The 13919-nt window shown below is 39.9% G+C and overlaps 1 protein-coding gene and 1 long non-coding RNA gene across 2 annotated transcripts in view; one reads left to right on the plus strand and one right to left on the minus strand.

Annotated features, from left to right (window-relative positions):
- Positions 1–13919, plus strand: part of LOC309437280 (protein ELYS-like) — a gene marked incomplete at its 5' end in the record, with an annotated part of 50748 nt that overhangs the window by 17977 nt on the left and 18852 nt on the right. The window contains 12 exon segments of the mRNA XM_082047489.1: positions 38–94; positions 1052–1198; positions 1911–2098; positions 2270–2414; positions 2509–2640; positions 3746–3893; positions 3962–4103; positions 4538–4631; positions 4635–4645; positions 5062–5257; positions 6501–6704; positions 9130–9210. Of these exon segments, the coding sequence (XP_081903615.1) occupies positions 38–94; positions 1052–1198; positions 1911–2098; positions 2270–2414; positions 2509–2640; positions 3746–3893; positions 3962–4103; positions 4538–4631; positions 4635–4645; positions 5062–5257; positions 6501–6704; positions 9130–9165 (1500 nt within the window). The 3' untranslated portion in view covers positions 9166–9210.
- Positions 7757–11204, minus strand: LOC309437283. The gene is made up of 4 exons (XR_014183521.1): positions 11085–11204; positions 10403–10520; positions 9352–9462; positions 7757–8073 (listed from the first exon to the last, which is right to left on the minus strand). It is a non-coding gene; the product is annotated as an uncharacterized lncRNA (long non-coding RNA).

Here is a 13919-nt window from a genome sequence, read left to right on the forward strand (position 1 = left end):
GAAAGACAAGAGGAGTAGAAAATCTTTTTCGTTTCAGGCACTGCTGGATGTCTATTTGCTAGAAGGCGTTGAAGAAAGCTACAAGCATGCAATTGTATCCTTTCTAATTATTTTTATTACACCTTCAGTACAGCCACATAAATATTCTTACATGTTTGTCACCTGTGTGTCTCAGACCATTTTCAGTTAATGCTTCAAACACAATGCAAGTGAAAACGTTTAGTTCAGAATGAAATAATAGACTGGAGCATTGGTTCAGGTCTTTGTACTGTGTAATTTTTATGATTTTTTTAAATTTTTGTTTGCAAAGACTCTTCTGATATGAGAAAACAAGGTTCCTGAAATGTTAAAGATAAATAACCCCTTTAGTCTTAAATTTTTTCAAGCACCCCTTAAAAGCAGGCCTGTCTATGGCAAATGGCTGTTTACTAGAATGATCCACTACAAGGGGCTGCTTCACAGCTAAGGGATTTCTAACGGTGCTTTACCAGGACGTGATTTTTGCTGAAATATCCCTTCTTCAGAGAGATATCATCCCTCTCCCTGAGAGTATGGCCCTAAATGGGGATGTCAGAAAGAGAAAATGGCACTACCAATGAGTGATCCACATAGTGGTCTAAACCCAGTTTTATACACTGAAATGAGGGAAAAAAAGAAAAAAAAAACCTAAACACCAAACACAACTGTAGGATCTGTTTTATGTGATAATGAAGCTCTGGATGTTCAAATGTGTTGTATGTCCAGCTGGTAGCTCCCCTGACTAAAGAGGGAGCCTGAATTTATAAGGGAAGTAGTTAAATATATAAGTTTACCTTTCTGAATGCCTTAGAGAAATCAAAGACAATTTCTGGTGATTTTCCCCAGAATGTAATTTTCTGCTTAGGACGTGACTGTCTTCAGGTTATAACAGCTTAAATGGCAAGACTAAGACATTAGTATTTTCTACCTCTTACCACTTTATATTCTCATTTCATTGTGTCATTTCTAAGTGCAATGTGATAAATTTTTTGTCTTAAAAATTTATTTGCCTTAATTAGATACTTGATACCAGATGATTTACTTGCTGCTGGATATCAAGCATTCCTTTCCAACTAAAACAGAAACTTCAATTGACTCATTTCCAACTGCCTTTGCTATCCCTTGGGGTTTTGTTAAGCTTATTCAAGGTTTTTGGCTTCTAGATCACAATGATTATGAAGTAAGTATGTTACAGTTTAGTTACACACGCATTGCAATACAAAGCTGTCATCTGTCAAATGATTTAAAAAAATTTGGTGCTTAGCTAAAGCATTAGAAACATTTTTGTAATATTGCTATGACATCTTCAGAAATAAATTATGATGTGAAATTTTAACTACTTTGAAACGAAATTGATTAAAACAAAGAAGACATCACCTTTGATAATACTTGATGTTTGAATTCTCAGAGCTAGCTGTTTAGGTTATTTTCAGCAGAGCAGTTTGTTTTAGGTACTTTGCTTTTTAGACCTATGATCAAAGCTGTAAGATTTGAGATGGGAGACTGCAAAAGTGCCTTTTCAACCTAAGTCATGTTTTCTGTGATGCCGAAGGTTCTTCTTTGCCTGTCACAATGTCAATATAATCTGTTTGTCTGGGACAATAACTTATTATTTAGTAATGTGTTTATAAAAAGTGATGTTTGTATATGGAGATTTGATTAACCTAGAAAAGTGTGAATTGCTCCTTTTAAAACACTCACTTTGTTCTGCATGGCTATCTCCATTTTTTTTCTGCATTAATTTAAGATTTTTTGTTATGTCATGTATCAAGTATTTTATTAGTTAGTCATGAAAGTTCATTTATCACACCCTTACTTAAGAAACTTTTGGCTATTTTTGTTGCATGTGTGTATGTGTATCTCTTAACAAAGCTGATCTCTGCCTACCACAGAGTGCACTGGCCCTGCTCTTTCATCCAGCTACAATCAAAAGTGTGTCATGGCAACATGTGAGAGTTCTTCAGTCCCTCATGTGCCAAGGAGAGCACAGGCGAGCGCTCAGATACATCCAGATGATGAAGCCACCAGTGTCAGGCAGCAGTGAAGTGCGGCTTTTCCTCACCGTGCTGTTGTCCAATAGGTAAAGAAATACATCCCACTGTTTGGCCTTCAAGTCCTGTGAAAGGTGGAGAACAAATAATACCAGTCACAACCCCCTACACTTCCTTTAAACTTTGAACACAATAGTTTTGGGGCATCTTTTTGGTTATACCATTTGTATTCCTTTACATCTCAAATAAACGAATTTCAGGTGCCTGGTGGAGGCTTGGGATCTGTTGCAGCAACATACCACCAAGTTAAACATGGAAGAGCTTTTAAAACACATGTATGAAATCTGTCAGGAAAAGGGCCTAATGGAAGACTTGCTGAAGCTGCCTTTCACAGAGACTGAACAAGTAAGTGTGGACAAGGAAAAAAGTCATAATCACCTCTTTGAAAAGAGAAGAGGCAGAATCCTACTAGATTTTTGCAATGCGTTATTTCTCGCAGGAGTGTTTGGAGAAGTATCTACAGACCAATGCTGGTGTCCAGAGTCGTGAATTTTTTTTAGTCCACCATCTGCAGCGTGCCAACTATATCCCAGCACTACAGCTGCATCAGTCAATGAAGGTTAATCCTACGGTAAGCGTTAAAGTTCTGTCAAGTGTGCAAGCTTCAGTTAGGTGTTACTAATGGGTTTTGGTAGGAGTCACAAAAAATCCTGCTTTGTTTTTTGTACCCTTCTTTGAACTACTAGGAATAAGTTTCTACACCTTATGTTACCTCTGAACCTAAAAGTTGAACAAAATGCTGCCGACCATGGTTGACTCCACTTAAAATAATCTGTTTGCATTTGAGGAATAAATATATATTTTCTGTCTTAGTCAATCTTATAATTAAGTTATTCAGATACGTATGTCATGTAAGGTTTAGATTACTGGAAGCTGTTTGTGTCACTCCTTTCTGTGGAATGAAGAGTGTATTGTATGTCATCTCTTGTATCTTGCCTGCAAATTGATCTTTCTAGCTGAGAGCAGTTGGAAGGCCAAAAATTCAAAATTTGTTTGGTAATCTTTTTCACCTTTTTTTTTTTACATTTCCTCAAGTTATAGCATTAGCTCTACAATGCCAGGCCTCTCATGTTACCACTTTTATGACAGAAATTGGTATCTAACTTCTATTTCTCAAAATAAGCAGATCAAATTTGGTGTTCTGTGAACTTCTGTTATGACTCTGTGATGCACTTGCTGTTTTCCGGAACCATAGGTTTCCTGTTAATCAAACTTATAAGGTGGTCTTGGAACTTTCTTGTCCATATATCTGAAAACTCATCCAGCCAGGTGTGTGTAGGTGGCTTTCACTTACTCATGTTAATATCCACATCATATTGTCCAAGGTAATTTGCAGATGCCCTGTACATTCAGTCACTTCAGACACTGGTGTTTCAGGAAAAACAAGGCACACCTGCTATTGTATAAGCCATTTGAAAAGTACAGGTGATAACACGTGTATCACAATAAGGTTCTGCAGAGTGCCAGAACTTTTTTCACTTAAAGTTGAGGGTTCTGTTATTATTCCCATCTGCCTTTCCCTTTGCTAAAAATACCAGGTGAAGTTGGTGTGAGTTGATGGGTAGAACTTGTTGCTGCTCTGGGCAGGGCATGGATTCTACTCTGTCTGTAAGGGAAATGTAGCCGCTCCTTAGAAATAACAGTTAACTTCTTGCTTTACACTTTCCATTCGTCAGAATGACTGTGATCCTTCCTTGAGAGACACAGAAGCTTTCAGAAATGCTGTATTAGACCAATATGACAAGATCCTTCCTAGAGTTCAAAGGAAGCTGGCGGCAGAGAGAGCTGAGCTTTACCATTTGCCTTCATCAGTCCTGAGAGAAGGTAAGTTTTAGGGGGTAGCCATCACATTGGTTACACAAAGCTGATATGTTTTCCCTCTTGTTTTACAGTCTCCAGACCAAAGCCATTATCAACAGTAACAAAACAAGCCAATGCAGAAAATGTGTGTATTTTCATCAATAATGTGTTGTCCAAAATTGGAGAAGTGTGGGTAGGAAATGAGCAGAAACCCAGTTTCTCACAATATGATAGGTAAGCAGCCTCTGAACAAACTTTAGTCTGGACCTACATGTTTGGAGAGAGAAGAATCCATTGGAATGGCGTTAGTGTTTTGGAGGGAAGATGCACCTGAAGGAAGCTTTGGTTGGCTTTTTTGCACATGCAGTGTAGAGCCTTTAAGAAATAAAAACATCGTGAGTAATATTAGGGGGTAGAGTTTTTCTGCTATGTTTTTCTGGTGTTTGATAGACTTGATTATCTGATCAAACAGAAATCTTTTACTGCTTTTTGCCCAGTTTTGCCTTCGTTTCTGCCTCTTTTTATTTAAAGATAGGCAGAATTACGAAGAGTGAAAAAGTAGTTGTCTGATGATTTTCCTACAGGTGGTATGGTCGAATAAATTTAAATTCTGGAATGTTTGGACTTCTGGGGAATGAAAGTCAGTGAAATTTTCCTTTTAATTCCAGTTGTAGAGTTACAGAACCACCAGTCCTGACACACCCTATCCCTGATGCAGAGTGGCCCAATGCATTTGTTGGGACACTGCTTACAAAATATTCATGAAAATGTTCCAGGTATAGTATAGTAGTTCTACAAAATGAGTATTTCAAAAAGGTGTCATATATATATATATGTATGTATGTATGTCTGTGTATGTATACACTTGCTGTGTTTTGAAAGTGTTTTATTGACATTTAGACAGGTATCAAAGAAAAGGTCAATTTAGGGACACAACTAAGTGGAGAATCTGAAGTGGTCCCATCATTGAAATGTAGATAAATTTTCTTCTGACATGAGAATGACATAACTGGTGCAATCAAAGAGAAAATGCCTATAACTTGTTCATGAGCCTGATAAGGTCACCCCAACAGTAAGGGTTCACCTGCATTTCTTGTTCATTGTATGTCTTTGTTCTGTATCATCTCAGATTTCTGTAATGCAGTAGGGTTTTTATATTTATTTTCATATTCCCAATTGTGTCTCTTAACAGATTGATGCATTCAGTGGTTCATCCTGTTCCTTCATGTTCTGCAGCACAGGGTGGTTGCTGGCAGTCGCCATGTGGAGCTTCTGCTTCATTCATGGCATCCAGCCCATTGAAATCAGATCTGCACAGTTCCATCTCACAAAGGAACTTTTCAGGATCAACACAACTGAATCTACTAGAGACTCCCCCTGTGGTTAAGGTTTGTAATTTAAGAAAACAGGAAGAACCAAGCAAACCAAAAGCCTGTAAACTACATTTAAAATGAAAACACCAAAGTATTTTATCACAAATACTGTGGGATTGAAAGTGTGGAATATTTTCAGTATCATGTGGTTGTTGTATCTACAGACCTTTCAGAAGCAGCATGTTGGGAACAGTCTTGAAGAGTTTAGTTCTAAGCTAGTTGTAGTATGCAAGTTGTCCGGGTTCATGAAACACACTTGATTTTTATTGCATGGAACAAAGGAAGTTAAAATTGGATTTTCCAATACAGTTAAATACTTAGAGATACAATTTGTATCTTGAACATCTCATTATTTAAGTGCTCAATAGCTCTGTATAGTTTGTCTTGCTTATCTAGAAGCAAGGATGTTATTGCTTCAGTTTCTTAATCTGGTCAAGTGAATGACAACTAAGTGATCTCAGTTAAGTGATGTCAGTTTCTTGTCAAATCCAGTGATGGCTTTATGCAGGAATTTTAGTCATTGTGTTCAACTGCATTTATATTCACTGCCATCAAACTCTTATCATGCAAGGAAATACCGCTTGACCTATCTTGTTGGTGCTGTTCTTTTTGCCTTTGCCTTCCTGAACAAAATAGTTGTGGTCTCTGTGAATTATAACCTTTTTCTTCTTATTAAATATGGTCCATATCATTAAGCTTGTTTCTTTGTCCTCCTTTTAAGCCCTCTCAATACTGTCAAATCTTTTTTGAGCAGACATAAGAAGACCTGAATGCTTCTAGATGGAGATGTGTGGGTACTTTTACAGGGGTGTATTTTTACAGCATCACTTGATTTAGTCTTGTGCAAAGACTATTTAATTGGCAAAAAACAAGCTATTGCTGTCGCTTTGTTGATTGCCTTTTTTCACGGCAGCATTTTCAATTACTGTCTGGGGTAACCTTTGAAGTTGTATGTCTGTGAGAAGAGCAGTGTAGAAATTGAAAAAATTACTGGGATGGGAGATAACATTGCAGACAACAAGTTTCCATATCCTTCATTTCTCAGGAAATTAATTTGAAAAAAGAAGCATAAAAAGCATGGGGTTTTATTATTTGGGTTTTCATACCTTTGGAAAAAGAACAGTACAGAGGCTAAACTTTGTCCTCTCTGCTGGCACAAACTCAGTTTGTAATTGAAGATAATACTTTTGACGAGTGAAGTTGTCTGTCTTGAAGATTTATATGTTTTTAAATTAAACGTTTCTGTTTCTTTTCATAGAGGGCTAAAGTTTTAGCCACATTTGCTTCTACGTCTGCTTTTCCGGGGTTTACTCCTCAGTCTATTCTCAGATCCAGCCTTCGCACCACACCCCTGGCAACTCCCTCTGCATCTCCAGGACGATCAGTCACTCCTCCTCTAAGAGCAAAGAAATCCAGAATATCTTTCAGTGAAGAGAACTTGAAAGCAAAAGGGACTGCTGGGGTAAGCTGGGCTGTCATTGGTGGTTTTTTACAGTTAAAGCCTTTATAGAGTGTGATATGAATTAGATTTTTTTGAAGTTTGCCATAACCCCTTATATTGAGAATTGGAATTATAAATCAGAATGGCAGACATGAATTTGGTAAAAAAGGTTATGTCAAACCTTCTGTAGCATCACGTGCCTGCAGGAACATATTCACCAAAAATACCGGTGACCCTGGCAGTTTTTACTCAAGTGTTGTTAGGAGTTGTGATGGTTCCCAATGGCTGGTTCAGCTTCCCACGATACCTTTTCAAATGCTGGTGTGGCAGGAAGGTAGGGACTAGAGATTGAGCCAGTTGTTTGGCTTGTTAAACCTTGTGAATGAAGCACCTTTTAAAGCAACGAAAGGCATGAGCTGCATTTCCTGTCAGTCTCTCTGTTTGCAAGACTGGGTTTACTTCAGTTGTGGTCAAAGCCGACTCCTGATGAAAAGAGCTGTATTGTTGTCTCTGCTCTGGATGTGATGTTCTTGGTGTTGCTTTTTGCCTTGCACCAGGGACAGCATTTGTGGAGCTGTCAAATGAAGCTGGTCCATCCAAAATTTGCCCCATTCTACTCCTCCTTTTGCTCTGACAGTTGGATTCCTTGATCCTGCTCATCATGCAGATGCCAAATTCATGTTCCGAAATCCGGTGCAGAACAGTGGCCTGTGCTAGAATGAGCTTTCTGTACGTGTACTAACAAATTGTCATAATCTAGTTTTATGGCACCTTTTATTGGCTGTTATAAAGAGTTACTCAGTTGTCACAAAGAGCCTCTCTCTCATATGTGGAGTTCTTAGTAATAAAGCAGTGTGGCCAGATTAATGTACTAGTTCCACGCTACAGGCAGAGTGAACACTCAAATATTTCAGTCGTGCATGCAAGAGGAAAGGATATTTCCAGTTACTTAAAACCCTTTATTTTTAATATAAAAACATGGGATTTTAACAGCTAAACTTTGTAAAACACAATACAAGGTTGTTCACATGGACTGAACATTAGAACTAAAGATTCTTCAGTTGTCACAAGTTTTTCACCATTGTTCTTACTACTTCTAGGGCTCATGAGTTATTTGGAATCATTGTGGATGTCCCCTAAGTACATATAGAGTACACTGTCAATTTCCTATAGGACTGTACTCACAGGAATTCATGATAGTCAAGTGAAACACAAACTGGCAGGCAGGTGTACCACAAGTAGGTTGGTCTTAAGTAACAGAAAACACTTTTCAGTGTCCCAGATTTCAGATGAAGTTAAACAGGCAGTCACTTGTTTGGCTCACCTCGGCTTTGGGATTAGGACAACACTGTAGAGATGATGATTATGGACTTGGGAATACATAAATCTCCTATGGGAGTAAGTGGAAAATTTGACAGGAAAGAGGGAGCAGGTACAGGAGATGGTCCCAAAGCTGCTGCAGGCATTCTGGTAGCAGTACAGTGAAGGTTTTTCTGCTTTTGTTATAACTGGTTCTTACTGATTTATGTGTAAACATCTGTTTCTGGCTTGTCTGCCTTCACTGAATTTAGGACAAGCTACTTCCTGCTTTCTTGTTTGTGGATTTGTAAGCAAAAAGGAAAGCTTTGGGGATGAGTATTTATTGACTGTAGTGTTGAAGCATGGCATGTTGCTGTCGTATGATGCTTTGGCAACTTCTGACAAGGCAGGAGGCAAGAAAATAAGCAGATATTTTGGAGACTCCTGTTGAGTGGCTTCTCCCTTCTGCCATCATTGGCTGGCACTCTAACTCAGATGGTTGGGCAAAGGTCTACACACTCACTAAATTCTCTTGATCATCTGAGTCACTTGAAATACTTAAAAGGTACTGTTTTTGTTCTCAACATAAAAGCCTGAGTATGTCATGTGGATTTAGAAGGAAAGAAGATGGAGGTATTGAGAATATAGGTGTTGTCTCACACAATCCCAGTGACTCTTTCAAGTGCAGTGTTGAGCTGTCGGATAAGATACCCGGCCAGTCTGACCAACTATCATGACTGAAACTTTAAACTGTCATAACATAAATGTATGTTACCATGATAGATGCAGAGTTGGTCACTCTGTGTGGATTTGTAGCCAGTCCAGAGTGTCCTGCAGTGGGATGACTCCTGCCACTTGTGCTGTGAAGCTTCTCGCCTTGTTCACGGGTGGTGGCAAAGTGTTATTCATGAACAGAAATGTCAGAAATGGAGCCCGTGGTGGCATATGCTGAGCACTCTGTTCTCTGTCCCTTAAACACATTGTCTTTTGTCTCCAGTAGAGAGTACATTGTACGTTTCTAACTTTACATTTGGAGGTGATGTGAAAGGAAAAGCAGTGTTTTGCTGTCCTCGATTTAATCTAGCTCAGTTTGAAGTTAGTCTGTTTGGTAATTAATAATGCATTAACAGTAATTTCTTAACTTTAGGTTATTGAAGATAATGTGTTAAGGCACAAACCTTAGTAGAAGCACCTGAACCATCATGCTATAGTGAATTACATCCATCAGGTAATCTTCAATACAGCTATGAGACTGCAGAACAACAGTTTGCATGTGCTTTGCCTGATAATAAAGATGGTGAATGTAATGCAGCTGACGGAGATGGAGAGATTTTTATTTCTCAGAGTAATTTTCAGAGCTTTTACATACCTGGACCCTTGACTTCAGTGCAGATCTTTACATTTGGTTTGCCATTCTGGGGATCTTGCCCCTCACTGTAACCCTTGCCAAAAAAGTCATTGTGAAAGAGGTTCCATCCATCTGTAGTGGCCAAGACAAGTGCGGTCACCAAAACAGTAATTCACATCAGGCAAGCACAAGTAAAAATATATATAAGTATCTACTATGCCAAATACTATGATCTATTTAGATACAAGAGGCATTATTCTGAGTTACTGCTTAAAAGGTATCATGTAATCTAAATTTTTTATTACTTTCACTTTCTTGGAACTACTATTATTTTAAAGTCCATTTATTCTCTCAGTGCCTTCAGTTCTGGGTTTTTGCTACTCAGTATCCCCCTGTCATAATGTTGGACACTGTGCTGGGACCCATCCATGTAAATACATCAGACCCAGCAACATGATCCATCTTTTTTCTCCTATGAGTTCCACATACTTTGATGACTAATAACAGCAGACATGATTTTTTACATATTCAATGCTATCTCAACAGGCACACACAATCTGCATTTAGAAATAGTTGCACAGACTACAACTATGATGCTTTTAGAAGCTCTACGGATACAACAAAAAAGCCTTAGCACAGAAAAAGAATTAAATGTGTTTATCATTCCCCAGAATTATGGAACCTACCTCTCAAATATTTCTGTGACTCAAGGCTTCCATTCCCTACATTCCCAAATCCATACCCAGGAATCAGACAGCATGAGAACCCTACAAGAGACTCCCATAACAATGACGCAAGCAGCAGTAACCACGCTCATCAGGCAGAGTATCAAGTAGCATGAAACAGGCCCGTGCACACAGAAGAACCTGGACCACATCAGGTCATGCAGCTTCCAAAGGTGACCAACAGAACAAGCCTCGTCTACAGAAGCAAAAGCACATCACAGTCCTTACTATTTACCTAACTACAGAAACCCTACTACACAGATCTGCACCAAGAACAGATATTACACAAAGGAAAGATTCACTGATAATGGTAATACAGACAAAGTATACTAATAATAGTAACTTACAGGTGTTTCCTGCAACTCTGTGTGCAAATAACGCTGAGACCGTTTCACCACAGAAGCATCAGATCCCATGAATGGAATGCAGCACTCTTTGAATTCCTGATTGAAAAACACAAGACCTCTGCAAATGGAGGGGGAAAAAAAAAAAAAAAAGTCAGAAAAAAGGTTCAAATGTTCATGCAAACTGCAAGAAACTGATCAGAATGGTCCCGCTAAGACTGGCTTTTTTTCTCAAGCATTTTTATGACATTATCTCTTTACACTGAAAGCTAACCACTCCAAATTTATCACCGTCTAAACTGAAAATTCCATGCAATGGAATGAATTTGGATGAATTTGGATTCAAGGATGAATTTGGTAATCAGAAGAATATTCTCCTCATATTTTTTATTCTGTTCTAATCACTCCCGAAATCCAACTCCAAAGTTTGCAATGTCACTAGAAGTAACTTAGAACAACTTTGAGACGCAGTAAATGAAGGGACATGTTCTTTTTCAGTAAAAAAATTGAACAAATCAGCTAAACTGAACTTATCTTCAATTCTACTAGATGAGCATCTATGTGTTCATGTTGTACTAAAGTCCTAAATGTATCTTTTTAGTATTTAATAATATGTTAACAAGCCATATAATAAATACTGGAACAGTTAGGAGATGCCATGTTTCACATCTTAGGCTTCTTATACCTTCTTTTAAGTTTTGCACCAACTACTGGAACAGGGGCATATCCTATCTTTTTCGAAGCTTCCTCAGGTTGTCTTGATCCGCAAGGCCATAAACAGCTGACTTCCAGGTCCCGTCACGTACACAAGTACCCTGTGACATACCATGTCATGGGAGTTAATTCAGAAGCTAAAGCTTTCCTGTGTTATCTTAATAATGACCTTGTGATTATTACATGTATTACACATTAGTCCACCACGAACTGTCCGGTGAAGCCCGAGGCCCCGAACACCACCAGCTCGTAGGGCCGCTCGCCCGCCCCATCGCCGCCGGCCGCCATGGCGAGAGGAGCCGCCGCACCCGCGCAGCGCCAGGCAGCGGCGGAACCGCGCGGACACGCCCAGGACACGCCCCTCGCCCCCCACAGGGGCGGAGCGCGAGGGCCGCTCGCGGGGCGGCCGTTGCGGCCGTTACGGTCGTTAGGGGTTCGGGGTCCTGGCGGTGTGAGGGGCCCGAGCCGCTCCCCGCGCCAACCGGCATCGGCGCCGCCGGGAGAAGTGACTTTGCTCTCGGTCCTGCAGCGAGGAGAGAGGGGGAGGAGCTCTCTGAGGGGAGTTTTAACTTACTGTCAACACATGACAGTGTACCAGGGTTTGGCCAAGTGGTTTCAGACCCCAGCAGTTGTTGAAGCAACGACGTGTGTAGGGAGAGGCCAACATCACTGACCCACAGCAGACATTGTCTCCTGCTGAGCACGGGTCATTACAGTGAGTTACTGACATCAGCGTTTCAGCACAGGTAATGTAGGTGAACTGAGGACTCCTAGTAATCAAAAAGAAAACCTTAATGACCTAGAAGTAAAATGAAACACTCTGTTTCCCCTACAACCACAGCAAATATTTATGTTTTGCTCAACAACAAAAGCAGAACAAGGGAAAATCTGAAGTTCTTGTTGCAGTGGGGAGAAGCACTGGCCCTGCAGAGCCCAAATGGTAAGGAGCACTCCCAACTGCACAGCGCGGTGAGGTACTGTTGTGTTCTCTGTGCTTTTCATGGCCAGGCTGCCCACCTGGAGTCCAGAGGCTTGCAGCAAGTCACTTGCGAAGCAACCTCGTGAATCCTGCCCGCTGACCCTTTCTCCCAGGGAATGTCTGCCATATGTAAAACATTCCTGATAGATGGCTGTGTAACCTGTTTTAACAACCTCTAGTGACAGACACTTTCACACTCTTCCCCAGGCCATCACCTCCTGCACTTTGTTATGCATATGACTGGAGACAAGAAGCTAGATCTCCACATCCTGTAGTTTCAGCTCCATACCTTGTATCTCCTGTTTCTAGAGGACATTGGTAAAAGATATAATCCCCGAGATTACATGAAAAGTTGGAAACTTCCCTGCATCTTCTCAGTCTTCCCTAGGTTAGAAAGCACTTACTATTTTGATCTTTGCTCATAGGCCACTTCATATATACAATTTTCTTTTTCTCTTGTGAACTCTCCAGTGGGTTTATATTTTTCTTGAAATAGTGTGCCTGCTACTAGGCCCCACATTGACATTAGTCTTTACCAAATCGATTGAGAAGGTTATATGATGTGCATGAATTTATCCCAGTTTCTACATGCCCCAAAGATTTGTCTTTTTTGTTTGTTTGTTTTGCAAGTGTCACACTATTGATGCAGATGCAGCTGATTTTTTCTTCCACCTCAGAGGCTCTTTCAAATCACTGCTGCTTAGCCAGCCTTTTCCCGTCTCAGATTTGTAGTGAAGATTAATGTCCTTTGTGAATAAGTTCTAAACATCTCACCTCCAAGGCAGCAGGAGATCCTGACCTCTAAGCATCAACCTCAACTCCCTGAGTAGTGCAGATGCAGTTGTTTGTAGGCCTACACTATCAGCTGTATCAGTGAAACAACTCAGCCTAACAAAAAACAAAGAGTCATGGAGTGAAGGACAAAGCCTGGTTTTGTGTTCTTCTTTAACCCAGATCATCTTGTTGATCTGATTTACAGAGCAACCCTGCAAAACCAGTTTCTTGTCTTTGAGGTCACTGAACATCGCACTAGTGGAGCTGGTCTCTTACTGCCTACCTGTCCTTCCTACACACTGGGATAATTTCCAGCTGTGCTCATAATACTGTTGAACTTCTCTGAGCTACTTTCCTCTTACACTCAATTTTTCACTTCTGCCACCAATTCTCAAAGTAAAGTCTGTTTTCTTCAAGGCTTCTGTCTTTGGTCTTCTTTTTTCCCTTCTTCTTTGCACAAGCTTTGCAAAAACATTGCAACAATAAGCAATAGATACTATTCTCGTAAACTGAAGTTAAAAAAAATAATTATTTCTTTCAACTCTGCATCAATATTTAAAATTGTTCAGTGACAGGAGATTGTACGGAGCCTGGAAATTGCAGAGAGATTCTGACACAGCTTGCAGGGCAGGCTAGGATCTGCAGCCTTCTTTTTTCATCCCTTTCCTACAGAAGCATAGTTTACTACCTATTTTATCTCCTACTTCCATTTTTTCCTGGTTATTGCTTCCTAGGTGTCCTCTGCCGAGTACCCCCTTTCTTTGTTCATTGCACTTTGTTCACTGTATATCCCCACTGCTTTATCCTGTCCTGTACTTGTCTTGAATATGATGTTTCTGTTTGGTTGCCTCCTTTTTCTGCTGTTTCAGATATATCAGCTTGTTTTCTTCTTCTTCCTCTTCTGAAATTGCTCCTCATGATAATATTCTGTGATCGTTCCTCCTTTCTTATTCAGCATCACAGCATTGCTGAAGGCACCTATCAAAACAGTTGGATATTGAAGGCTTTTAAAAGATGCTATTCACCAGTCCAATTTATCTGTATATCTGTATT

This window comes from Streptopelia decaocto, assembly GCF_964273445.1.
Source record: "Streptopelia decaocto genome assembly, chromosome: 3".
NCBI classification, from domain to species: Eukaryota; Metazoa; Chordata; class Aves; order Columbiformes; family Columbidae; genus Streptopelia; species Streptopelia decaocto.